The sequence below is a fragment of the Anomaloglossus baeobatrachus genome, chromosome 3 (assembly GCF_048569485.1).
Source record: "Anomaloglossus baeobatrachus isolate aAnoBae1 chromosome 3, aAnoBae1.hap1, whole genome shotgun sequence".
Lineage (NCBI taxonomy): Eukaryota > Metazoa > Chordata > Amphibia > Anura > Aromobatidae > Anomaloglossus > Anomaloglossus baeobatrachus.
Genome location: NC_134355.1, coordinates 428,231,662 through 428,259,123, shown reverse-complemented (window position 1 = coordinate 428,259,123; position 27,462 = coordinate 428,231,662). Strand labels below are relative to the sequence as shown.

At 45.9% G+C, this 27,462-nt stretch overlaps 1 protein-coding gene across 5 annotated transcripts in view; it reads left to right on the top strand.

Moving 5' to 3' along the window:
- LOC142296588 (cytochrome P450 2J2-like) overlaps positions 1-27,462 on the top strand; it is a 300,252-nt gene that overhangs the window by 76,632 nt on the left and 196,158 nt on the right. For 4 of the 5 annotated variants that reach the window (XM_075340375.1, XM_075340379.1, XM_075340377.1 and 1 more), the window contains 2 exons: positions 11,028-11,168; positions 13,298-13,460. In XM_075340375.1, the coding sequence (XP_075196490.1) occupies positions 11,028-11,168; positions 13,298-13,460 (304 nt within the window). The remainder of the gene's footprint in view (positions 1-11,027; positions 11,169-13,297; positions 13,461-27,462) is intronic. The other variant, XM_075340378.1, reaches the window with a different exon arrangement.

Genomic DNA, 27,462 nt, shown 5'->3' with positions numbered 1-27,462 from the left:
TAAATAGATGAGTAGATATAGAGATGGATAGATATAGAGACAGAGAGATAGAGGGATGAATGAATGAATGAATGAATAGAGTGATAGATAGATGAGAAAGACATATATAATGTCCTACCCCCCTGCATATTCTAAGCTGGCACCCTTTAGTGATTTTCATGTGGCACTAAAGGGTACTTAGCCTTGTATTTAGCCAAAAAATAAACAATTTAAAAAAACAAACAAAAAAAAAAAAGTGGGTCCCCCCTATATTTTGTAGCCAGCTAGGGTGAAGCAGATGGCTACAGCTTGCAGACCACAGCTGGCAGCTTTCCCTTTGCTGGTAATCCAAAACAGAGGGCACCCCACGCTGTTATTTTAAATTAAATAAATAAATACATTTAAAACAAAAAACACGGGGTCCCCCCCAAATTGGATCACCAGCCAAGGTAAAGCGGACAGCTGTGGTCTGGTATTCTCAGACTAGGGAGGTCCACCGTTATTGGACACTCCCCAGCCTACAAATAGCAGGCTACAGCTGCCCCAGAAGTGGCGCATCCATAAGACGTGCCAATACTGGTGCTTTGCCCCAACATATCCCGTTGCCCTGGTGTGGTGGCAAACGGGGTAATATATGGGGCTGATGTCAGATGTGTAATGTCACCTGGCATCAAGCCCTGGGGTTAGTGATGTCACGCGTCTATCAGATACCTGACATCACCAACCCAAACGTAATAAAAAAAAAAATGACAACAAAAAGTTTTATTTGAAAAAAGACTCATTCCCATCAAATAGACTCATCAAAACATTCCCTCTTTCACCAATTTATTGAAAAGAACAATCAAATCCGGGTTCGGCGTAATCCAATAAGGGGGTCCCACGATGATCCATACCATAGTCAATAGTAAAGAATTTGAAAAAAGGAGCGCATGTGAAGGATCCACGGGATAATGTTAAGGATAGTGTTAGAATGTGCTCACCTGATGGGGTTATGCAGCCCTGCACAACCACGGTGTAGAACGAGGGTTTAATGCGCTGCCAGATAGTCGGCCTGTAGAAACCATCCAGAGGAATGGAATCCTTAGAAGCCGGTCATGTGACAGGTCACTGGGGATGGTGGACGTCTCTGGTGCTGATTGAGATCTGACCTCCAGCCAAGCTGCTCATGGCGTGAGTCCCACACCGGGGAAGGAATCCAGAGAATGCAAAAGAACACGGTCTTGAAAGCGCTAAGGAGGCCACGGTGATATAATGGTTTTGTAGATTTATTAGATGTTTACAGCCACAACGCGTTTCGATGTCACAATATCTTCATCAGGTGGATATAAAGCGAAGTGTGGGGAATATTATTTAAAGGGGCCAGTGTGATTTCATTGGCTACCATCAAAGTGATTAAAAGATTAACCCTTGATTGATCACATTGGCACCCTACATGGACAATAATTGATATAAAAACTCATGAATAAATATATATATTTTTTTAAACATTTAAATCACAGTTATAAGCAGTGGCGTACCGTCCATAGAGGCAGGCCACGCCACTGCTATTGGGGCCCGGGACCTGAAAGGGGCCCAGTGACGGCTGCCCGCTCTGTATGCACTTTCACTTTCATAATTCCCAGCACGCGCGGGCTGCCCCGGGGAGGTCACCAAGCAGCTGATTAAGGGAGCTAGGGGCCCACACTGTTCATAGCCGTACGCTGGCTGCAACACCCATATGCAGACACTGCACATACAGCGCAGCCTGTGCTGAAGAGGAGGGAGTCTCCAGCAGCGTTTTCTTCCAATGGAGAGCTGTGAGAGATGGCAGGAGGCGAACAGGCAATCAGGAGAGGGGGCGGAGCTTGTTCAGAACAGCGCGGGAGATAGGAAGATGAAAAACACAGAGCAGAAGAAGCAATGGAGGAGCAGAGAGCATAATGAGCAGAGACCAGAGAAAACTAGCAGAGCAACAAGGCAGGAGGAGCAGAATCAGCACAGCACAGAGCACACAAAGAGAAACAGAAAGCAGAAGAACCAAAGAGAAAAAGCACAGGACAGGATCTGAACACAGCCAGGACAGGAAGTGCAGAGGGGAGCCACTAACATCTCTCACAGCACAGGAGCAGGTGAGCATTATAATGTGCAAATGTCTGCCTGTAACACTACAGAAAGAACCTGCCCTGTACTGTGACATCACGGTGTATTATCCCTGTACTGTGCAGAGTTTTAGTATAGATCCTAAGGCTATAAAGAGGGTCATAATCGTTACCATTATATGAGGGAGATAGATGTGAACATTTATATTGTGTGTGGTGAAGGGCACGAAGGAGGACATACTACTTTAGGCCAAGTTCACACACTGCAGACTTGGGGTGGGGGGGATTTGCGGTGTGCACCCACTGGTCTTGGTGCAGTGGGCCTTGCTCAGTAACAGGATGATGGTTATATTCAGACTCCATGTGGTAATAATATTTGGTCATGGTGTGGCGGCATTATTTTGCATTTATATTAGTGTTATTGGTTTTGATATGTGGGTGCTGAGCGAGCGTCAGGCAGTGCGGTGCTGAGCGAGCGTCGTGCGGTGCTGAGCGAGCGTCAGGCCGTGCGGTGCTGAGCGACCGTCAGGCCGTGCGGTGCTGAGCGAGCGTCAGGCCGTGCGGTGCTGAGCGAGCGTCAGGCCGTGCGGTGCTGAGCGAGCGTCAGGCCGTGCGGTGCTGAGCGAGCGTCAGGCAGTGCTGAGCGAGCAGTCCACTGCAGTTGCTTATATCCAGGTAATATGTAAATCTTGTCTTACCTTGCATTACTCTGCCCAAATCTGATCTGGCTCTCGGGTCTATGGATTTTATCCATAACTCTTATATATGTCTCATGTGCATTATATGGGGATTAAATGGATGCTCTTTTGACTGGGTTAAATATCTCACGTTGTGTGTTTCCTGACCAGTGTTAGTGCGATATATGTTACATCAACTCTTTTGCACTATAAACAATTTTCCATTTCTCCAATCCCTATGTTATAGATCGAACACTGTATATTACATCTTGCACTGAAGATATCTAGACTACCTATATTAGGTGTCTCTTAGCTGCTGTTTCTTTATGTTTATTATTTTATTAGCAGCATTAAATACATTATATGTAGGAGATACACCTTATATTAAGGGTTGTTTATATCTTCTCTGTGAGTTTGCCAGTACTAGTAATTTTCTTTTTGGGCGTATCCTGCAATGGTTGACTTTATATATATATCCTTATGACTATGTATTGTTCAGCATGTCAATATTAGCATCTAATGTTTGCTAACTGCAGTGATGTACACAGTTTCTCTGACCCCCCTCACTAATCCGCACTAATAAAAATGTATTTTGGACCTACTTGATCGCCTCTTTGTGTGTTTACTGTAGTATTTTTTGCGATTTGGTCCTTATATTGTAGTCTTATATTCTGCTTACTATATAATATTGCTGTATTATTATCTATATTATCGATATGCAGAATTTTTCTATGCCATTACTTACTATCCTCCTAAGATAGCCAAATCTAAAAAAATCCACTCCAACTTCCAAAAATATTAAGCTTTGATTTTTATGAGTCTTTTGGGTTGATTGAGGACATAGTTGTTGATCAATAATAAAAAAAATATTTAAAATACAACTTGCCTATTAATTCTGCACACTGTGTATACGCCCCTAGTAAATTGTATGCCGGCCCCCAGTAGCTTATATGTCCCCCCAGTAACTTGTATGTCCCCCCCAGACGTGCACTGTTTATTATGTTAATATTTTATTGTATTTTTTTTTATTGCATGGGGGGCCCTATTCAGACTTTTGCCTTGGGGCCCCATGATTTCTATGTACGCCCCTGGTTATAAGAATGAATTAAAAACACAAAAATATTAATAAAGTTAAGTTAAAACAATGAGAATGTTAATATAACCTATCACTACTTTCCTAAAATCAAACACAGGGAGATAAAAATGAAATAATAAAAAAATATGAAATAATAAAAATGAAATAATAAAAGCCATGTGTGGGTTCTATACCTATTATTATATTGCATGTAGCTAGGAAGAAAAAAGGGAGGATCATTATTTAGAAGGCGCTATCTATTTGTGGATTGTAGGCAGCCATCCATTTTTGGACAACAGTTAAGTGCATTTACCAGCACAATAGGTGCTGTTGCTCCCCTTTCAAGAATCCAAGATATGGATCCAGTTAAACAGAGAGCCCCAGATCAAGGTTTGGCTAGGTTTTCAATAGTCAGGTTCAAACCCTCGGGATGTAGAGTTCCTAATTTAAAAATCCAATAACTAGTTAAAACTAGTCTGCTTACCATATACCATACATGGACACTTCTCCTTAATATGGGCTATTACCATTATCAACGTCATCTAGTTCTTCCCGTTATAGGATGAATTCGATAAACATCTCTTTTTAACCATAAGTTATAAACAAGAGACTGGATTTAAGCAACTAAACACAGCTGAACACTACATATTAGGCCTGCAACACACATCCGTACCTCCGGTACATGTTTGGCATGTTTTTGCACGTACCGGAGACATGGAGACCCATGTTATTCAATGGGTGATGGCACACACGTAAAATCACACGGAACGTGTGTCCGTGTCGTAAGTACGTGTGTGCGGTTTTCTACATGGACGACATGTCCATTTTTGGCCAGCAGCACGCAGGCATGGACCCGCTATAGTCTATGGGTCCGTGCCTGCATGGACCGCACACGGAGTATGTCCGTGTTCAGCACGTTTCGTCCGTGTGCGTTTTTAAACCAGCGATCTATTTTTTTTTTTTTTTTCTTTTTTAATAGTCAGTCTACTTACCTTTTTTTTTGCTGTTCTCAGTCATACTAACATTGGCGCTCGGTCTTTCTTCCCCCGGCTCATACTTACCAATCCCCGATCACCAGCGCGGCGAGGAACAGCTGTGCCGAAAATGTGCGGCTTCAATTCATTTGAAAATGCCGGCCGCTCATTAATCAATCTACTATTCTCTGCTTCCCCCGCCCACTGGCACCTAGGATTGGTTGCAGTAAGACACGCCCACATGCTGAGTGACAGCTGTCTCACTGCAACCAATCACAGCAGCCGGTGGGCGGGTCTATACTGTGGAGTGAAATAAATAAATAATTAATTTAAAAAAAAAACTGCGTGCGGTCCCCCCTAATTTTTATTTCAGCCAAGATAAAGCCATACGGCTGAAGGCTGGTATTCTCAGGATGGGAACCACACAACAAGAATTGGTTGTGAATCCAACCATAAAATAATTAGGGCCCAAGTCAGGCTCCTACTATTATAAAGATAGGACAAACAGAGACGGTAGGGAATACCCCTACCGTGCCCAAACTCGCAACGGCGACAAATAGATTATTACGAGTGTCACACAAAATTGCACACCAATATATACTGCACTTTAGTCCACAGAATAGTACTGGGCTTTAGTCTGCAGTATTACACATAGTTACCGGAACCTTTAATCCGGTCCCACTATAAAGATACAGAAATTAAACTGTTGTCCTATAGAGGGGGGGGGGCGGACTCAGCCTCACAATACCCCTCAAAATGGCAACAATCTGACCTTAACGATGTTCTAAGACCTCCCGATGCGTTTCTTAATTTACTTAGTCATCAGGGGACTGTGGTCAAGAAACAAAGGCTGCAAGAAATGAACAGAGAACATTGTCAGAATTAAACCAAAAAGGAGGCGTGCAAAAGAATCCCAGCTTAAACCCAGAGAGCATGTCCCTACCTTCAGTATCATATGGGCTTCCTGCATGGTGTGTCAAGTCATGGCATCCAGCACAGTGCTTTGAAAATGCCGCCCTAAAATATCCTGTGGGCGTACTGGCCCATAAAAAGCCCCGCCCAGGGGTATATTCCTCCATCAACAGTGGAGGACGCTGCCTGGGTACCGCTCATAGGTGTCAAAACATAGCAATACCCAATCAGGAGCGAGCATGTTAACGCCCACTACAGTCTCGCTCCAATCTCCAAGCTGCTACAAATGAGCAGCATCCAACCACCAGTTATCCCACTCGGGTGCCGACGCCCACACATCTCTCTGTTGTGAATGTTAGTTATGTCTTGGCTGCTGGGAGGCTCCCTCTGGTGGCCAGGAAGGGTTTGGACAGAGACCTGGTGGGTTGTGCAGTGGATGTTTCCTTTCCTAACTCTCTGCTTATTTAAGTCCTGGTCTGATTGCAGGCTGTTGCCGGATGTCAGTTGTTCTTTGTATCTTTAGCCTGCTTGATCCTGCTTTACACCACATCTTCCCCAGATAAGTGCTTGCTCTTTATTTATTGTCTGGTTCTTTGTTTATCTGGGTTTGTCATTTTGCTGTGGTTATTTTCAGTTTATTTGCTTGCAGGGATTTTCCCCCTTAGTGGATTGTTGAGGAACTCCCTGCAGTTCTGTGTGGAGTATAGCTCCTTTGGGTCCATATGTTTGTGGCTTGTTGACTTTGTTATGATTTTTGTTTTCTGTTCATTGGTATGACAAGGGCACCTGGTATAGGACGGAGTTCAGATCGAGCGATCTGAGGGCCTTTTTGTACTATCAGGAAGTTGGTATTTTGCAGGGTTTTTCTCTGGCAACCATCAGTCCCTTTCCTGTCTTTTCCTATTTTAGTCAGCGGGGGCCTCACCTTTTGCTAATCCTGTCATCTACCTGTGTATTGTGTTTTTTCTATATCACCGCAGTCTTTGAATGTGGGGGGCTTGCTATTCTTGTCTATTTTCTGAGGCAGAGAGTTATTCATCTTTCCTACCTTTAGGATAGTTAGTTCTCCGGCTGGGTTCGCGGTGCACAGGATGTTGGTTCACCCCTCGGCTACTTCTAGTTGGGTTGGTTAGTAAGGGGATGGTGGCCAGATTAGTTGCCAATGCTCTTGTCACCTTTTTGCCAATGATTTGTGGTGGTCTTCCATGGTTCCGGATCATAACATCTCTCCCTATCACTGCGCTCTGCAACACGCCCACATACCGACGTCACAGGGCTTCTCCCCTTAACGTGGCGCTCAGTAAAACTGAACACCCACACACTGATGTCACCGCGGGAACACACCCCTGCTACAACACCACATGCAGGGCGGCGCCGCATAATGCCATCCAGCTGTACGCGTGTGTGACTCCCTAGGATGCCGCTGGGCTGACGTCATCAAGGGTCCACCCATCACCGCATCCCTGACCTCATCACATGACCGTTCCTATCATGGGAACACAAAGCCACGCCTACCCCTGCGTCACCTGTCTATACAGGCGCGCACGTCAACCAAAACAAGGGGTAGGGGAACGCCCACAGTTAGAAGGTATCTACAAGGATACCATGATTCTCCCAGAAAGATGGGTGCAATACCTTATGATGGGTGGCGACTAGATAGACAAAAGAGTGGGTTAGAACTGTATACACTAGTCAGTTGAATAATGTATATACACACAAATGTCATAAAGAGGTGAGCAGCATGAACACCAAACTGTCAGTATCCTAGGTGCCCATCCCCCAGCTGAAGGGGAGCCGCAGATTGATGACAGTGGAGAAATACTAGGGAGGGAGGGGAGAGAGGGGGATGATAAGAGAGGGGGAGGGAGGAGGAAAGAGGGGGGGGTGGGGGAAGAATGGGGATAAGCCATATAGAGCTCAGAATATAGATACTGAGAAATGAGTAATTGCTGGAATCAAAAAAGTCATTAATCACTAATCGCGCTGCTCAATTCAGGCACTCAGGGGATTAGCGGTCACCGGTGAGTCCTTCATGGGTGACTGCTAATCAGTACGCGACAGAGACAGAGCCGCGGTATGACAATGAAGTCGGGTGAAGTTCACCCGAGTTCATTCTCAACGCGCAACTCTGTCTGCTGTCAGCCGACATGTATCAACGACATTTTACATCACACACACGGACATTCCACTACACATACACGCACATTTTACACGCACACACGGATAGCATACGTCATCACATGGATGACAAACGTACCGGAGAAACACCCATAAAAAACGGAACACGGACCCGAAAAACGGACCGTGTCACAAGTACGTTTTTTATGCGTAAGTGTGTTTTAGGCCTTAGAAAGAGTATGGACCATAGCTGAACTCAGATTCCTGTTCTGAAGCAGTAGAAAGGAGAATTACTAGGCCAACTTGAGCATGGCTGCTTATTAGCTAAGCCACGTCCAGGTCCAGAAGCATGAAGCCCCTCTAACCGGAGTCAAGGCTAGAGACTTATGATATGAGGTATGCCGCAGAAGGCCACAGGTGCAAGGTGCGAGGCACAAGGCCAGAGGCACGAGGCGCAAGACCAGAGGCGTGAAGCACAAGGCCAGAGGTGTGAGGCAAGGGGTGTGAGGCGCAAGGGCAGAGGCGCAAGGTGCAAGGCCAGAGGTGCAAGGCACAAGGCCAGAAGCATGAGATGCAAGACTAGGGGCGTGAGGTTAAAGACCAGAGGCGCGAGGCCAGAAGTGCGAGGCCAGAACCATGAGGTGTGAGGCCAAAGGACCGTAGGTGCAAGGCGCAAGCCCCTAGTCACAATGCGCAAGCCTATAGTGCAAGGTGCAAGCCCTTAGGCACAAGCCCGTAGGCACAAGAAACAAGCCTGTAGGCGCAAGGTCGTAGGTGCAAGCCTGTAGGCGCAAGCCCATAAACGCCAAGGTACAATCCAGTAGGTGTCAATCCACAAGCCCACAGGAGCCGAGGCCCAAGCCCGTAAGTGCTGAGGCACAAGGTGCAAACCTGCAGGCACAAGCCCTAAGGCACAATGCAAAAGCTTGTAGATGCAAGCCTGTAGATGCAAGACCATAGGAGCATGGCACAAACCCGTAGGTGCCAAAGCACAAGGTGCAAACCCACAGGCGCAAGGTGCAAACCTGCAGGCGCAAGATGTAAGAACAGAGGCATGAGGCACAAGCCTAGAAGCACAAGCTCGGAGGCACAAGGCACAAGCTCCGAGGAATGACGGAGGCACAAGACCAGAGGCAGAGAGTCAGTGAAGCCAAGTTATGAAGATCAAAGGCTGAGAAGAAATAAGACCAAAGCTGCAAAGCAGTAAAGGCTGCTTTACACCAGACAATCTATCGTGCGATAGATCGTCGGGGTCACGGTTTTTGTGACGCACATCCGGCATCGCTGGCGATGCCGGCCTGTGTGACACCTAGCGACGCAGGATCGCTCACAAATCGTGAGTCGTGTACTGCTCGCTAGGTTCCATAATATCGTTTAATTTAGTTGTTCATCGTTTCCGGGGTAGCACACGTCGCTCCGTGTGACACCCCGGGAATGATGAACAGCAGCTCACCTGCGTCACGCGGCCGCCGCCGGCTATGTGAAGGAAAGAGGTGGGCGGGATGTTTACGTCCCGCTCATCTCCGCCCCTCCGCTTCCATTGGCCGGCGGCCGTGTGACGTCGCTGTGACGCCGAACGTCCCTTCCACTCCAGGAAGTGGACGTTCGCCGCCCACAGCGAGGTCGCACGAGAGGTAAGTATGTGTGACGGGGGTTACCGACTTTGTGCGACACGGGCAGCGATTTGCCCATGACGCAAAAAGGACGGGGGCGGGTACGATCGATTGTGAAATCGCACAATCGGTCGTACCATGTAAAGCAGCCTTAAGGCCTCGACTATCCCAAGACATAAAGCCAGAGGTGAGCAAAGAGGCCGGAGCCATGTGGCTTGCGGGCCGAGGACGGCGCCGTGAGGCATGAGGCCGTGAGGCATGAGGCCATGAGCTGTGAGGCGCGAGGCTGGAGTCATGAGGAAATATCAGACTTACCCTTAACTCCACTAGTATCTCACCAGACCAGGTTCTGTCAGATTACTCCTCCTATAGGAGAGCGTATAATGTGGATATAGCACATTATCTCGCATTTGGAACTTTCCCTCCGGCTGAAAGTCAAGGTGATATAATTGGTTCAGGTGTGACTAATCTAGCATTTAGGATACCACTCAATAAGTATGTTTATCCTGAGTCCACAGGTGGATTACACTCTTAAATGACTGTTATTTAACCACAACATAAGGATCAATATAAGGTTCAATCAACAGTTAAATTCTGAAACTCAAACATGAGGCTCTCCTATTCTAACATAATATGAGATAGCAACCTCACCCATGCGGCATACTCTAGTCAAAACGTTCCAAGGTCTAGCTTCCAACTTGAAGGCAAACTTTTGTTCACAAGGCCCAGGTTTGCATAAAAGTCATGTAGCTTGAGTCAGACCAGAGGACCCACACATTCCCAGTTCACTTACCTGTGCAGCCTCCATTGTGTTGTCGCTCACCCCTTCCTTTCACCTCCAAACCTTAGAGGGATAGGGGAAGCTGGTAATGCCAAGAGCCCTCCATGCAGAGAAGTGGCATCACATGTCATTGCACATGGTGTGCTGATGGCTGAGGGACCTCTTTGAGAGGTGTCGGCCCCGGACCACTTGACAGGGAGGAGGGAAGGCAGAGACCCCCCCGATCCCATTCTCACACAGCGAGTAATGGCTGAGGGACCTCTCCGAGAGGTGTTGGCCCCAGGCTGCTTGAAAGAGAAAAAGGAAGTCCGAGACCCACCGAACCCACTGAGCCCATTCTTATCCAGCGAGTCATGGCTGAGGGACCTCTCTTCGAGAGGTGTTGTACCCTGGCCTCTTGACAGGGAGAAAAGAAGGCCCGAGGAATCCCCTTGACCTATACAGGGATAGGATCACAGAGGGTAAAATGCCCCTCCTCACCTCCACCCTCCAGTGTTTTTTCTGTCCCTTTAGGAGCCAGACACATGAGAGATGTCTATGGTGCTGTCCTGAGGGACGTCCTGTAAATAATATTTATAAAAAAAAAGCAAATACAGCCATAAAAACACACAACACTTTTACTGTTAAAATCTAAAGAACCTTGAGCTTTTAAATGGATAATCCATTTGGGTTATCCATTTAAAAGCTCAAGATCCATTAGCTTTTAATGTAAAAAATGATCTTTTTGTATTTTGAGGACTGTGTTTGGCTTTTAGTAATATTGTTTGATCATGTGTTCTCTTTGATTGCTGGGATGTGTGGATATGACCTACCCATAAAGGAAGTGGTTCCACGTCACACCAAAGCAGAACCCGTTGTTGCATTGTTCCACATGAAACGGTCACCGTCCATACTACTGCCCACATCATCCTGCATCCATATTTTTATTAAGACGAATAAAAAAAAAAAAAAATATGGGATGGTAAGTGCCACCTTTTTTGTTCCTTGTTGTTTTAATAAGTAATATAGGCTAAGTAAACTCCATCATAAATGTTTTTTTTCTTTCTTGTTTAACGTGAGATCAGATGGTACTTTTTTAACATTATTTATTTATTTATTTATTTTTACACTCCACTTCGGGGATCCAGACAGCAAGTGTGAGGGCAAAAAAAAAAAGAGACGCCGACACAGAGAGTGGGGACGCAGTCTGACTGTAACCAATCACAGACTATGTCACAGAGGGTGGGCAGGGAAGCAGTAAATATTCATAAGATTTAATGAGCGCACCCAGAAGCAGTGTGACAGCGGAGTGGTAACGCAGTAAGTATAATTCTCCTGCTTTAATCCCCACTTTGCTTCCTTTTTTTATTTATTGTTATCTGGGCATTCGAACCCAAACAGTAACACGGACTTCCTTAAGAAGTCAGTGTTTGGGGACTGTGCACAGACACTAGGTGTCCGGTACATACCCCGATCTTTACAGTTCAGGGTCGCACATCACTAGTGGGGAAGTTAAAATCAGCTCAATATGCAGCTAACTGCTAGATTTGTTGCAACAATGATTTTACCAAAATGATGACAGACTTCCTAATGACAGACAGTGTGGTGCTGTTAATCAGGGTAGATGGGAGAGATTGAGTTACACTTTCAAAAAGTATTATATTGTACAGTCATTTTAAATTGGATTATTAAACTAAATACCCTAGCCTATATAATAATGCGTACAGTTTGTATTTTCAAATCTGTTGACAGATTTACTTGGAATTATTCTTTTTTTACACTTTGTGCACTACTTGGTCAACCCCTTCTTAATCCATATGTTTCTCCCCAACAAAATAACCACCTACAATTCCCTCTGGCACCATTTCAGTGGTGTCAGCACTGCTTCTCCTGGGGATCACGTGACATTGTTATGTCATGCGAACCCTGCCACAATGCAGCACTGGCTTTACGCTCCCTTCCTTTGGGCAATCAGAACATCTGGGGAAATGAGAGAGCAGCTGCAGCTGTCACGTCCTCTAGATGTTTGATCTCCTCTGTCCCTTGTCTGTGGGAGAGGAGATTGAAGCCATAAAAAGGTCACGTGATCCCCAGGAGAGGCAGTGCTATCACCAGTGGAACAGCGCTAGCACCGTAAGTGAGTATAGGTGTTATTTTGTAGGGGGTAAACATAGGAATTGAGAAGGGTTTTCCGAGTAGTGGTAATGGCCCAAACACTTAATTAGCTAAGGTATGACTTGTCTATTTCTAATTGTTTCTTTCTAACTCATCCCTCCTTCCTCTTCTCTCCATAGAATTTTATGAGCAGCAACTGTCATTTCATATCTCATTGAGCTGAAAATCACTCTTCACTAAATGTAGTTTTTAATTGTGAACTGAGTGATTTATCAGTCCATAAGGACAAAGTTGCATCTTTTTCTGATAAGATGTATTATAAAATTTCTTATCTTCACTTGTACTATTGATTCTTAAAAAAAACCCCAAAAACTAAAACAATGCTCTGAACTCCTCTGAGGTTACTGATTGTGCTCTAGATCTGCTGTTGTGGTCTGCTCCTCGTGATTTACATTCAGGGTGGTTCCTGAAAATGATGGGCCTTCTAGGACATATCTGATACTTCTACCGCATTGATCTCTGTTTAATATGTGCCACATGGGTCTCAGTGATCACAGAAATGGGGCTGAGAACTGTTCCAAAGGAAAATGTTTAATAGAAAATATAATTCAGGACTGATCAAAATAGTTGAGTGATGAATACTGCTTTCTCCAACAGCTCCATAGACAGAGTTGAGGTTGAGCATGCGACCCTCTGGACTGTGAGAGATCAGGATGTTATCACATATCCAGAGGACTAACGTAACAGTTCTAAGAATACCCCTACAAAGACTCCTTTAAGGCTTCCTTCATACCTAAATGTTTTGCTGTATTTCTCTTTTTATTCCATTTTTACAAGCATGTTTTGTAGTTTATTTTATACACACTTATCCATGAGTAACTGCATGAAAAAAAAACCCTCACCTGTAAATGCATGCTGCCTTTGGGGGAGGAAAAATACCAGTAACCTGAAAATGCAAAAAAAAAAAAAATCCATTAACTTTTCATTTATTTCCAGTTATCCGAGATTTATGGGAATTTCATGACCATTTGGGTTGGACAAACCCCTTTGATTGTGTTGAATGGATATGAAGCTGTAAAAGAATGCCTGATCAACAACTCTGAGCAAGTTTCAGATCGACCTATAAGTCCATACTTTAAGGTCTATGGTGAGGGACGAGGTAAGTAATAAGCAGTTATACTTATAAAATAGTAATACATTTACATAATACAGATGTGGCACTTTGTGTTGGTTTGTACAATGTAAACGGATAAGGAAATGCTGAAAGTGCGAGGCTGTGCCATATTATCATGTTCAGGAGTATCTTCTGTAGCACCATGAGTTCCATATTCTGGATATTACCTTCAATTTGTTGTTTTAGTTTCAGCACAGTGTGGGGTTTTTTGTTGTTTTTTTTTTTTTTAAATTCTTCAGGTAACCACAGCAGTAAAAGTCAAACAACTTTATGTCTGCTAAGTGGAGACTACTATTCTATTCTTCACTCACTATTCTGTAAATTCCACACAAAGTCAGCAGGGAGACATATCAGGCTACATGCGCATGCTGCAGTTTTTGTTGCGTATTTGTTGCGTTTTTTTAGTGCAGTTTTGTTGTTGTCTTTCTCACTTTTGACTTCCCAGCAAAGTCTATGAGAAGTCAGATTTGCTGTGCGCACATTGCAGTTTGTCAGCAGTTTTTTTGGTAAAATTTTGTGACAAAAAAGAAGCAGCATGTTCATTCTTTCTTGCTTTTTTTGTCAACATTTGTCATCCATTCAAATCAATGCATGGCAAAACGCATGGTTACAAATTGTTTGCGGTTTGCATACGTTTTACCCGTGGTTTTGTCAAGAAAAAGCAGCTTGCCAACTTGGTTCCAGAATGACAAAATCAATGCTGGAGTGATTTTGACATGTGTGTCTCTCTCCAAGCACTTAATACTCACCTATCACCGGCGCGACACTGCTCCCACAGCCTCTCATTCCCTACCACTCATTAGCCTCATTACATATTCACTGCATCCGCTCATTAGGATCATCTGTGGCGCCCCTGACCTGGTCAGGCACCACTGAGTACTGCACCCATGCTGGGGACAGTACAATACAGGTAATCCAGATGGCTGACTGGGGTGTGGAACACAGGCGCATAGTGATCAGGCCTCACACATGTACCTAAGAGAGGACCCCTGGGGAACCCAGGAGGGGGCAGAGCCTACGCCTTCACTGGAATAGTGGAGGGGGTGAGAGCTTCCATCTCCTCTCAAGGGGTGTGGTAAGAGAGTCTGGTTGCTAGGTGGCGTAGGCAGACACAAGTGGGGAAGGAAAGAGAGATAGGAGGAGTTAGTTAGAGCTTGGAGCTCGGACTGAGGAGATGTCAGCAGAAAGAGCAGAGATGGAAAAACCCACCAGTGAGTCGGTTAGAGCAGAACTCCATAGGGCTCAGTGAGGAGCAGACCTGTGGGGCTGTTGCTGTCTAACAGCGCCCGCGCAGTGGCTACAGACGGGGGAGAACGGTCAACTAGAAGTGCTGCCTGAAAGCCAGCTTCAGCTAGCGAGTGCAACGGAGTGGGAAGTAAGGAGACTTCTAGAGAGCACCAGGCCCAACCGGGCGGCAGATCCCGAAGCGAGGATAGATTCACCTTTCCCTGCTAAACCTGCCGGTGTGGGGCTCTTAAAGCCCACACCACAACACTACAAAAGCCGCAGCCACGTAACCGCAAGTTTGGGCCCATAGGTCATAGGAGGCAAGAGGCTGGAGTGGCCTGGTCCGGGGAACAAGCACACGGCAAACAACAAGGGGAGAGAGGCTGCAGCATCTTCCCTGGGTGACCCCCATAGGGACTCAAAGTCGGGGTCACCCCAAACCACCGAGGGCTAAGGAAGGCGAGTCAGTAGTCACCCTCATAAAGTCAGCCTGAAGGATACCTGGTTCCTACCTGGTTTATCTCAGCTACGCCCGGGTTACTCACCCTGCCACCTGAAGTGAGTAAAAACCCTGAAAGACATTCCTGCCTGTGTGGTTATTCTGCGACTTGTGGTACTACAAACCTACATCGGGCCCTGGGGCTTGCCTCACTCTCAGGAGGCTATTCCAACTAACTGCACACACCATCAGCCCCAGGCGACCCTCAACCTGCAGTGGCGGTCCCTACTGGCCGCAATACTGAGAGTGGCGTCACGATCAAACAAGAAGATTTCCTACCAGTGACGGAGATCCAGCAACGTGGAGTCCCTGAAGGTAATGCACCGACACCGACACAACACCTGCGGGGCTTCACATCTGGCGCTGTGAACAGGATAAGGACTAGACCTGTCCAGACAGGTGACCATGTGCCTGGGCGGTCCGCTTGAAAAATTGGAAGCGCCGCCATATTGCCACCATGAAAAGCGCGCTGAAAAACAACAGCAGCCCGCGCTGGAAGAAGTTACCGCCCACGAAGAGGTGTGGCTACCCAGAGATCCCCTGCAGAGTTCTGACCTTGCCAGCTATGAGAGTGGAAGCGTCGAGAAACGGCGGAACAGAAAGGGAGCCACAAGCCTGCTGCTGGGAGAGAAGCTGCTGAAAGAGGCAGAACAGAAGCTGGACAGCTTGCTACAGGAGGCAGCGACGAGGCCACCGCTGGGAGATCGTGCGGAAGACGGCGCAGAAGGAATGGCGTCTGACAGCAGGAACCCAGAACCAGGCTCCGCTGCCTGGTGGTATCGGGAGCTGGCCCAGTTCTGTGATCGACTGGAGACCCGGGTCATAGAGCAGGTCAGAGAAGAGTACGCGGAGTTCCTGGGGATGGCTGCGGCGGTGCGGACCTACGAGGAGGGAGCCGCGCGACGCATGTCAGACCGAGCGGCGACGACGCAGACCCCGATGCTGCCACCGGTGGGTGAGTCAAGTGATGCCCCGGCCAGCGCGAGTGCCCCGACCCCTGCAGCCACGCCCGCGGTCCCCGAAGAGGCGCCCGGCGCGGCGATGCTGGACCAGGCCGCAGCCACGCTAGAAGCAGCCCGCCAAGCCCAGGCCGCTGCAGCGATGCCCCGCCTGTCCCGCAGGGCTCCGACCACCACGGCAGTGCTCATCCGTGCTGCAGGTGTGACGCTGACCCAGGCTGCCACCTTGCTGAACCCAGCCCGCCAAGACTCCAACGCAGCAGCGACGCTCGTCCGCGCCGCAGGTGATATGCTGAACCAGGCCGCAGCCCCGCCGGGTGCGGCCCGCCAAGCTCCGACCACCGCAGCGATGCCCTGCCCGGCCCGCACAGACCAGGCCGCCGCAGCGATGCCCTGCCCGGCCCGCACAGACCAGGCCGCCGCAGCGATGCCCTGCCCGGCCCGCACAGATCAGGCCGCCGCAGCGATGCCCTGCCCGGCCCGCACAGATCAGGCCGCCGCAGCGATGCCCTGCCCGGCCCGCACAGACCAGGCCGCCGCAGCGATGCCCTGCCCGGCCCGCCAAGACCAGGCCGCCGCCATACAGGGCGCGGCCCGCCAAGATAAAAGAGACATACCATTTACCCCGGCCTGCAAGGCCAGAGCTGATACCGCTCCCCAATCCACGGAGGTCTCTGATAGGAAGCCCACGCTGGAGGAAGAATACTGGCAGATGAGGGCTGACATGGAGGCCAAGTTTCCCCAGTGGTTGGTGGATCTGTACCTGCGCCCCCCATGCACCCCTGAGGAGATTCAGGCAACCCCTGCAGCCGCGCCGGAGAGTCCCCCGCCCGGGCCAGCAGAAGAAAGTCCATCCCCAGTCCTGCCACCAGAGGAGTGCCAGGAAGAACTAAGGGGGAGAGGAGGCCAGGAAGCAGAAGGGCTAACTCCGACGCCAGCCGCAGCAGACCCCTACCCAGAGCCGGAGATGCTGCCCTATTCCCGCTGGGAGGAGGAAGACTTGACACCGTCAGCAGACGAAGATCAGCCCAAAGACCTCACCTGGGAGCCTGCAGGCATGAACCCAGCCCGCAAGACACGGCGCCACAGAACACAGTGTGCTCCAGCCCCACAGTCTCCAGAGCAGAAGGAAGTCACCGCCAGAGACCTACAGGAGAAACGGTCCCTGAGAAGGGCCAAAAGCCAGGCTAGAGGACCCCTTTACAGAGGAATAGTAGAGGACTTCAACCTGAAAAGTGGATACGGCTTCATTGTAGTGAAAGGAATAAAAGAGGGCATATTTGTTAACAGGAGAGATGTTCAAGCCCACCTGCCCAGAGGACATTCCGGCAGAAATTTGAAAATTGGAGAAGCAGTACAGTTCACTCTGCATGAAGGTGAAAGGGGATTGTATGCGCTCGATGTAGCACCATGTCCAAGACAAGAAAGACAAGAAAGACAAGAAAGACAAGAAAGACAAGAAAGACAAGAAAGACAAGAAAGACAAGAAAGACAAGAAAGACAAGACAGAGATAAAGAAACAGATACAGAAAAGGAATCAGATGCAGACCAAGAAAGGAAAGACACAGAACCTATAGATGAGGCAACCACAGATGAAGAAAGAGACAAAGAGCAGGAAAGTCACAGGTGCCAGTGCCCAACGTGCCCTCGCCCTAGTGAAAAAGAGGAGTAAAGTAAAGGAAAGTAAGAAGTTTTGACCAGTTAAAGTTTGACAAGTTTTGTTTTGCAACGTTTAAGAAATGCGCCCACAAAAACTATTGTGAGAAACAAACTTAAGGCTATGAACTTGCTATAGCCACAAACTCTCGCAGTGTAAATAGTTACACCAGTGGCACCACCACCAGGGCCAGCCTGTTTAGGGGCTTGGCTCGTCTGCAACCAGGGGGGCCCGTCCGTAGAAAAGGGCCTTGGCTCACCTGCGACCAGAGAGCACGCCTGTTTATGGGGCCTTGGCTCACCACCACAAAGAGGGTACCTGGCCAGCACCAACTGTGGAGGCCGCCTCTGCATCCTGCCAGAAGAGGCTGACGGCGCGGATCCACCAGGCCAGGTATACCTTGAAACCACCAGCCCATGAAAGCCGCCTCTACATCCTGCCAGAAGTGGCTGAAGTTGCGGCCAACGTGAGAGGGTTTTGGGTGGGTTAACGGACTTGTGGGTGGAGGGTGGTGATGTCTGATACCTGGTGCTTTTAAAAATGTTTTACATGTTTTAATGTTTTATGCATTTTAAAATGTTGTCTTGCAGCCCGAGGACGTGCTGGTGATAACTAAGGGGGAATGTGGCGCCCCTGACCTGGTCAGGCACCACTGAGTACTGCACCCATGCTGGGGACAGTACAATACAGGTAATCCAGATGGCTGACTGGGGTGTGGAACACAGGCGCATAGTGATCAGGCCTCACACATGTACCTAAGAGAGGACCCCTGGGGAACCCAGGAGGGGGCAGAGCCTACGCCTTCACTGGAATAGTGGAGGGGGTGAGAGCTTCCATCTCCTCTCAAGGGGTGTGGTAAGAGAGTCTGGTTGCTAGGTGGCGTAGGCAGACACAAGTGGGGAAGGAAAGAGAGATAGGAGGAGTTAGTTAGAGCTTGGAGCTCGGACTGAGGAGATGTCAGCAGAAAGAGCAGAGATGGAAAAACCCACCAGTGAGTCGGTTAGAGCAGAACTCCATAGGGCTCAGTGAGGAGCAGACCTGTGGGGCTGTTGCTGTCTAACAGCGCCCGCGCAGTGGCTACAGACGGGGGAGAACGGTCAACTAGAAGTGCTGCCTGAAAGCCAGCTTCAGCTAGCGAGTGCAACGGAGTGGGAAGTAAGGAGACTTCTAGAGAGCACCAGGCCCAACCGGGCGGCAGATCCCGAAGCGAGGATAGATTCACCTTTCCCTGCTAAACCTGCCGGTGTGGGGCTCTTAAAGCCCACACCACAACACTACAAAAGCCGCAGCCACGTAACCGCAAGTTTGGGCCCATAGGTCATAGGAGGCAAGAGGCTGGAGTGGCCTGGTCCGGGGAACAAGCACACGGCAAACAACAAGGGGAGAGAGGCTGCAGCATCTTCCCTGGGTGACCCCCATAGGGACTCAAAGTCGGGGTCACCCCAAACCACCGAGGGCTAAGGAAGGCGAGTCAGTAGTCACCCTCATAAAGTCAGCCTGAAGGATACCTGGTTCCTACCTGGTTTATCTCAGCTACGCCCGGGTTACTCACCCTGCCACCTGAAGTGAGTAAAAACCCTGAAAGACATTCCTGCCTGTGTGGTTATTCTGCGACTTGTGGTACTACAAACCTACATCGGGCCCTGGGGCTTGCCTCACTCTCAGGAGGCTATTCCAACTAACTGCACACACCATCAGCCCCAGGCGACCCTCAACCTGCAGTGGCGGTCCCTACTGGCCGCAATACTGAGAGTGGCGTCACGATCAAACAAGAAGATTTCCTACCAGTGACGGAGATCCAGCAACGTGGAGTCCCTGAAGGTAATGCACCGACACCGACACAACACCTGCGGGGCTTCACACATCCATATTCACTGCTTCCACGTCACAGCCTGAACCTCACAGCGGTGAACTCGTGATATTGCCATGACACACGCCATACTGCGGGCCCACAGCAGTAACATCAGGGGTTCACCCTTGTTCATTCTGATGGCACAGCTCTGTCTGCACTCACAACTGGCAGTCATGTTCTATGACGCTCACTGTGACAGGACAGGCATGTGGCAGAGCTGAATCGCCATGGGACCTCGTGTGGATTACGTCGGACTTGCAGAGGTGTTTGGGGGTTAATAAAGTGGTGAAAGAGGGGGATTTTGTATTATATTCCAAATAAAGGATTTTTTGGGCATTTGTGTTTATTTACTTTCACTTACCAATTTGTGATGGGGCAGGGTCTCATAGACGACTGCCATCACTAATCTAGGACTTAGTGGCAGCTATAGGCTGGTATTAACTCCTTATTATCCTAATTGCCACCACACTAGGACAATCGGTAAGAGCTGGGTCCAGCGTCAGAATTGGCGCATCTTGTGGAAGCACAACTTCTGGGGTGGCTGCGAGCTGCTATTGTTAGGCTGGAAAGGGACAAATAATGGTGGCCCTTCCCACCCTAATAATATCAACCCCCAGTTGTCTGCTGTCCCTTTATAATAGTTTTAGAAAAATGGGGGACCCCACGTCATTTTTATTTATTTATTTATTTTTTTAAATCAAATACTAAAAAAAAAAAAAAGCTCGGGATCCCCTCTATTGTTCATAACCAGCCAAGGTACAACAGGCAATTGAGGGTTGCAGCTTCTGCTGTTCCTGTGCTGGATATGAAAAATGGTCATTTTTTTTTACCCCTAAAATTTAAAAAAAAAAAAAAAAGCTGTCTAAGCTACCTATCCCTCTATCAATTTATTGTTATTTTTTTTCTATTCTTTTTTATTATCTATTCTATATGTTCTTTCTTTCTATTCTACGAGCTGTTCTTTCTATCTATTTATCTATTCTTTCTATTTTTTCTATCTATCAATTATCCTATCCTATCATATTTTGTTTCCGCAGTAAAAAACGCATTAACAAAAGCGCATCAAAAACACACCTACATTACAAGCATTTTTTTTTTCCTTACATTTTCAGGCGCTATGTGACAAGGTGCAGTTTTGGTTGCACTTTGTGTGGAGAAAAAACTGCAGCGTGCGCACATAGCACTGCTTCTTTCAGCAAGACTTGTCAGGCTAACACTTGTGATACGGTAAACCATAAAAGCGATTTTACACCAGTTTGAGCATGGTAAACTTGTCACATCATTGAGTAGTGACTGCAGAGCGAAATAAAAAGTAATTGTTAATTTCCTGGGAACTTCCAAGAAATTATCCTGTTGACCAGCCATGTGGTTCTGTAAATGAGTGTGTATATATAGGCCTCAAGTGTTGTTAAAAGAATGCATAGAAATACCGATAGTGAGGTCCGAATAACAGGAAAGAGGACGGGACATATAAATGTGAAACTGATATAGTGATGCCAGGTAAACCGGGATATCACTAATAGGCTAAAATACGCGGACGATTCGCATCCTGAATATAGACTAAAGGCCCCGTCACACACAGAGATAAATCTTTGGCAGATGTGTGGTTGCAGTGTAATCATGGACATATTGTTCCATTTGTACACAGCCACAAACCTGGCACTGATTGTCCACAATTTCACTGCAACCACAGATCTGCCACAGATTTATCTCTGTGTGTGACAGGGGCTTTATTCTCATAGTGATATTGAGAAAGATAGGAGACCATATATGATAATATAGAAACTCACTGTTTGAAGTATGGATACCTATGTAGAATATTGACAAGCAGCGCCCTGGGGTATGTGTCCTCGTCGCTAGGGGTAATGAGCTGTATGTAGCATGAGAGTGGCTGCTATTTAAATAACCGCTGGTGACGTCACTTCCAGATGGAATTCCAGAAGTGATGTTAGACCTAGCGGTAATTGGTGAGCAGCTGTAGTATATCCCGATGTCCATTCCATTGAGGACCCCAGAAGTCACATCACTGAACACCGAGGGATGGCACAGGAAGGTATCACATATAGGTGGCTATTATTTTGGAGTATTTAAAAGGAGTATTTAAATGACAAAGGGTAGTCCAGAGAGGGTGTTACTGGAGAGAAGTATAGGGGTGGAGTCTGAGGGCGTAGATAATGTTCATCAGTCCCACAGAGGGAGGAAACAGACTATAATTGCTACATAAAGACAAGGTTGAATAGACATGATGGACGGAGGACGTGTTCAGTATTGTGAGAAAGGAGTAAACGGAAAAATAAAATAAAAATGTGATTGATTCATACAGTTAAATAGCTGAAAGCATAGAAAAATGTGTGATAACTAAACAGACAATATAATATAAGGTGAAATACAACGAAAGAATAAAACAGATGAAGAATAAGAAATAAGGGAAAAATATATATTAAAAAAATAAAAATAAAGAATAAAAATATATTAAACATAAAATACAAAATAATAAAAATGAAAAACTAAAATGAAGATGGAAAAAAAACAGAAGAAAAAGTGCAAAGGTTGGTGTGGAATAGAACATAAAAGAGGAATCTTATGATGTGACGAGAATAAATACCTTTAATGGTGCAGGGATTTGTGTAGTTTGTGACTGATTAGATACGATGCTAAAAGTGAAAAATGGGAAAGAAAAGTAGAGGAAAATTGAGGTTAATGAAAAAACGTATCAAAATTAGCAGGTACATATTCAAATAATCTAATATATAAAGCGCAGTGTGTGTGTGTGTTTCCGCTAAAGGAATCCGCACCGTCGCATGTACAATCACGAAATTTTGCACAGACGCTCCATGTGACTCAGGGAACGTCATAGACTGTTTGGGCGGGGAAATTTAACTCCGTGCTTTCCAGTTACTCTATAAAAATCCTGCAGCCGTTAAACTGAATGGAGCTGGGAGCTGTTGGCTTTAAATAGCAACTGTCAATGGTTGCTATAGGAACAAAATAAACTGTTAGTATACGAAGCTTATGTGTGAGGTAAAAAGATGTCGGTGGTGAGACGGATAAAGAGAGACAGAGACAGCCCGGGAAAAGAGACAGCCCGGGAAAAGAGACAGAGAGAGAGACACACAGACAGATACAGAGATTGAGACAGATAGAAGCAGACAGGCAAGGAAAGAGACAGACAGCGAGACAGACAGACAACGACACACAGGCAGAGACCGGGAGAGAGACAGAGACAGGTACTATCCCGGGCAATGCCGGGTACTACAGCTAGTATATAAATAAAAAAAATATAAAAAAAAAAGAGTTTTAAATTTCAGCCTACCATTATATCTATAGTACGCCTCAGTTCCTGATGCACGGAAACAACCAGGGCTTGGACTCCCGGAGGTAGTAATATAGTAATATATTCAGACACCATAAGACAATAATCCAGCACCAGGGAAAAAAGGCTTCATCATAAAATAAAATGTAACTTTTGTTAGATCCCATATTAAAATCCATAGACAGATATATTAAAATTCTAGGAAACCTGACATGTTTCGGATCTAACAAATTTGATCCTTTGAGTAAGGATCAAATTTGTTAGATCCGAAACAAGTCAGGTTTGCTAGAATTTTAATATATCTGTCTATGGATTTTAATATGGGATCCAACAAAAGTTACATTTTATTTTATGAAGCCTTTTTCCCCTGGTGCTGGATTATTGTCTTATGGTGTCATATTCAAATAAAACTCAACACCTTGAAATTCCATATTTAATCGCTATTTGATCCCTTCAGTTCAAGTGTTTGAAGAGTGAAAATTCCAAAATATGTCTCTTTTCTTAAATTGTAATACCGAAACCCCGTCCATGAAAAGGGTATCTGTTCCAGATCCTTTAAAGGGAACCAATCACCAGGATTTTTGTGTATAACCTAAGGCCAGTTCTATACTGGCACTATCAGGCTGATTCTCTACATACCTGCAGTGGTCAGCTCTGATGGTTAGGTTTTAAAATCCAAAAAAATAAAGTTTAAAAAAATTGGCAGCTGCTTGAGTGGTAGTTGCACTGGAGCAGATATTCATAGTTATCCCCTGCCTCTGTTAGAATTAGCATAAGTATTATACAAACAAATCACTTTGTCTGGCAGGACCTGTGGTGAGGTCATACCCATGTGACCTGGTATCCAGCTTTGTTGGCTGAGGCCCCGCCCCTTCTGGTCACATGGGTATGACCGCACACAGGTCCTGCAACAGACAAAGTGAATAGTTTGTATAATACTTATGCTAATTCTAACAGTGGGAGGGGATAACTATGAATATATTATCTGCTCCAGTGCAACTGTCACTCAACAAGCTGCTAATTTTTATAAACTTTACTTTTTTGGATTTAAAAACCTAAACATCCGAGCTGACCACTACAGGTATGTATAGAATCAGCATGACAGTGCCAGTACAGCACTGGCTTTAGGTTATATATGAAAATCCTGGTGACTGGTTCCTTTTAATTTTAGTTGTGATAATTTATGACTAGTAATGAGCGGACCCGGACTGTAAACGTCTGGATCCGCATGCTTTTAAAGGTACGCAAGTGCCGGGCCCAGGCCCAGAATTCCTTCTATTTGATCTAGATCTGTCAACTCGAAAATAAAAAAAAAAGGAAAAATAAAGAAAATAATAAGAAGAACCTTTCTGAGGCTCCAGCGCTGCTATAACTACTCCTACGGCATCTCATTCACTTCCAGGGCCGCTCATCATTGCTCATCCATATGTACTACTTTCTCCACCCACGCCAGTCCAGGTGTCTGATTGGTTGCAGTCAGATGTGCGCCTCCAGCCTGTGTGAAAGCCTCTGACTACAACCAATCCGAGAACTTTACTAGGGTCTTCCCAATTGCCCTGGTGTGGGACAATCAGAGTAATAAGGGGTTAATGGCAGCCCACAGCTGCCACTAAGCAATAGATTGGTAATGGGAGGCGTCTATGAAACCCCCCATTACTAATCTGTAAGTGACAGTAAATAAATACAAGCACCAAAAAATCCTTTATTTGAAATAAAATACAAAAAAATACCCTCTTTCACCCCTTTTTAACCCCCAAAAGACCCCTGCAGGTCTCATAATCCACACGAGATCCCACAACGATTCCAGCTCTGTCACATATGTGAAGTCACAGAACGCGACATGGAACATGACCGCCTTCAGTGGACTTCAGGCAGAAAATGAATGAACCGCGCAATCAGCGGTGACTTTGCTCAGGTTATTTGTGGGCACAGCTGGAGGTTCTACTTCCCTCCAGCTGTGACCGCAGGTAACCTGACCCCAGGGTACCTTAGTAATCTCAGTTTCACAGACCTGCATCTCCTGGCAGAAAACTGCGAATTTTTGTGCCAAGAGATGCAGATTTGGTGCTGAAATTTTTACACTATATTCCTGCACCCAATCTACACCTCTTGGCAAAAAAAAACAACACATCACTACTCCATCATACAGCTTTGATACTTTTTTTTTTTTTGCCAAGAGGTGTAGAATGGGTGCATGAATATGGTGTAAAAATTTCATTACACAATTTGCATCTCTTGGCCCAAAAATGCAAAAAAAAAACCCCAAAAACATTTTTTCTGCGAAAAGGTGCAAATTTGGTGCACACATTTCAGCACCAAATTTACACTTCCTGGCAGAAAACTGCACCGAAACAGTGTCAAAATTTTTACACCATATTGATGCACCCAATCTACACCTCCTGGCAACAACAATAATCAAAACCAAATGCAGTATGATGCAGTAGTGATACACTTTTTTGCCAGGAGGTGTAGATTGGGTACAGGAATATGGTGTAAAAAGTTCAGCACCAAATCTGCATCTTTTGGCAAAAAAATAAAATAAAAAAAATGTGATTTTCTGCCAGGAGATGAACGTCTCACCTGAGCTTGAGGTCAATGAAATAACAACTGAGGTCCGGTAACCTGTGGTTGCAGGTGGAGGAACGTGGGAACCTCCAGCTGTGACCATAACTAACTTGAGTCAAGAAACAAACAAAAAGGAGTGTTGTGCTAATATACAGGATCACAACACAGAATCTTTTATATCAAACAATACAAAATATTTTTATTGCAATGAAAAAACACAACCACATTTTAAAATCACTTAAAAACATTGCAAAAAGAATTGAGAATCTTCCTATAACATTAATAGGATAGGACAAGATATAATATCAAAGGACGCTAGTTGTGGGCAATAGCATGCATGTAGTAGTGGGCGGGGAAGCCAATGCATATGCAATGAAAATAATGAGAGACCCTGGAAGTGAATGAGAGGCCGCGGGAGCAGTTACTGCCGCACCGGAGACTTGGTAAGTATGAAGCACTTGCTCCTATCCCCCTATCTATCATTAAATTTTAATAGCCATATTCTGGTCCCCATAGACTCATACGGGGACCGGCATCTGGCCCAGTACTTTTTTCTGTTTTTTTTAATCCAGTTTCACCCACCGGTACAGGTGATCTGTGACTTCGCCCATTACTATTTATGACCCATTTTATAAAAATATGAGCGCAGGTGGAGGACGAGTTTCTCACAGCGAATGGTGGATTTGTGTTGTAAGATCTTATCTGTTGTGTAGTTTTCCTAATGCATAGTAAGCCACATGGTCATTTGATAGCACACACTATGCTAATGGATTCCCAGGTAAAATAGTTTTATTAGGAGCCCATGACTGGTGTAGGGATCATAAAATGTATCCTCTTTGAGGACATTATAGCACTGGAGGCCATACCTCCCAACTTTTCAAGAAAGGAAAGAGGGGCAAATTTTGACCACGCCCCTAGCCACACCCCTAGCCACACCCATTTGGCAGTAAGGGTCATTCAGCAGATGCCGTGGACTGTTCATTCATATTCATAGCAGTCAGAATTTTTTTATATTTCTGTGTCACTATATGACATGTTGCTTATTTGTGCCTATCAATCCGTGTTCACACATTGCATAAATTCTGTTTCTTTTTGTTTCTGTCTGCACCAAACTACACAATAACAATCTTCTCTGTTTTTTCCATTTTTGCTGCATTTTTTCTGCCTTTTCTCCATTATTTAATGTGTTTTTGGTTCAGATGTGAATCTGCGTTTTAAGTGTTTTTATTGTACAGAGAAGGTTTTTCCTGCATTTTTTAAGCTCCACATAGAAACCTCCAGAGAAACCCCCCCCCCCCCCTGAAAACCGCAGAATTCAGCGGCGTCTTTTCATGGAATCACATCCACTTTACTTGGACAATTAAACACAGCAGAATAAATGTGCAAAAAAACAGCAGAAAAATATGCAGCATTTACACTACATGTGAATATGGACTAATTGTCCAAGCAAAGTGGATGAGACGTCCTGAAATCTCCGCTCCTGGTGCGTGGAAAGACGCCGCTGAACGGTGCGGATTTGGTGTTTCTTTCTTTATAAGCTTCAGGATTCACATCAGCAACAAACATGTATCAAATAAGGGGGACAATGTATAAAAAATACTGCAAACACGCAATAATCAGAGAACATTGTTATTGCACTCGTGGCGCGGACACCTGCAGAAAAAATGCAGCATTTACGCTATGTGTGAACACGGCCTCAGTGATCCATTTTTATTACATTTTTTATGGGTTTTAATAAAGAAAAATAATAAATTGCGCCTTTTTTTCCCGCCATTTACCGATCCCCATAAATAATCTGATCACTGTGTTGTTCAGGTCATTACGATTACAGGGACACCAAATATGTCCATGTTATTTGCTGATTTGTGATGTTTATTATTTTATAAAAAAGTGCAATAAAATTACATTATTCTAT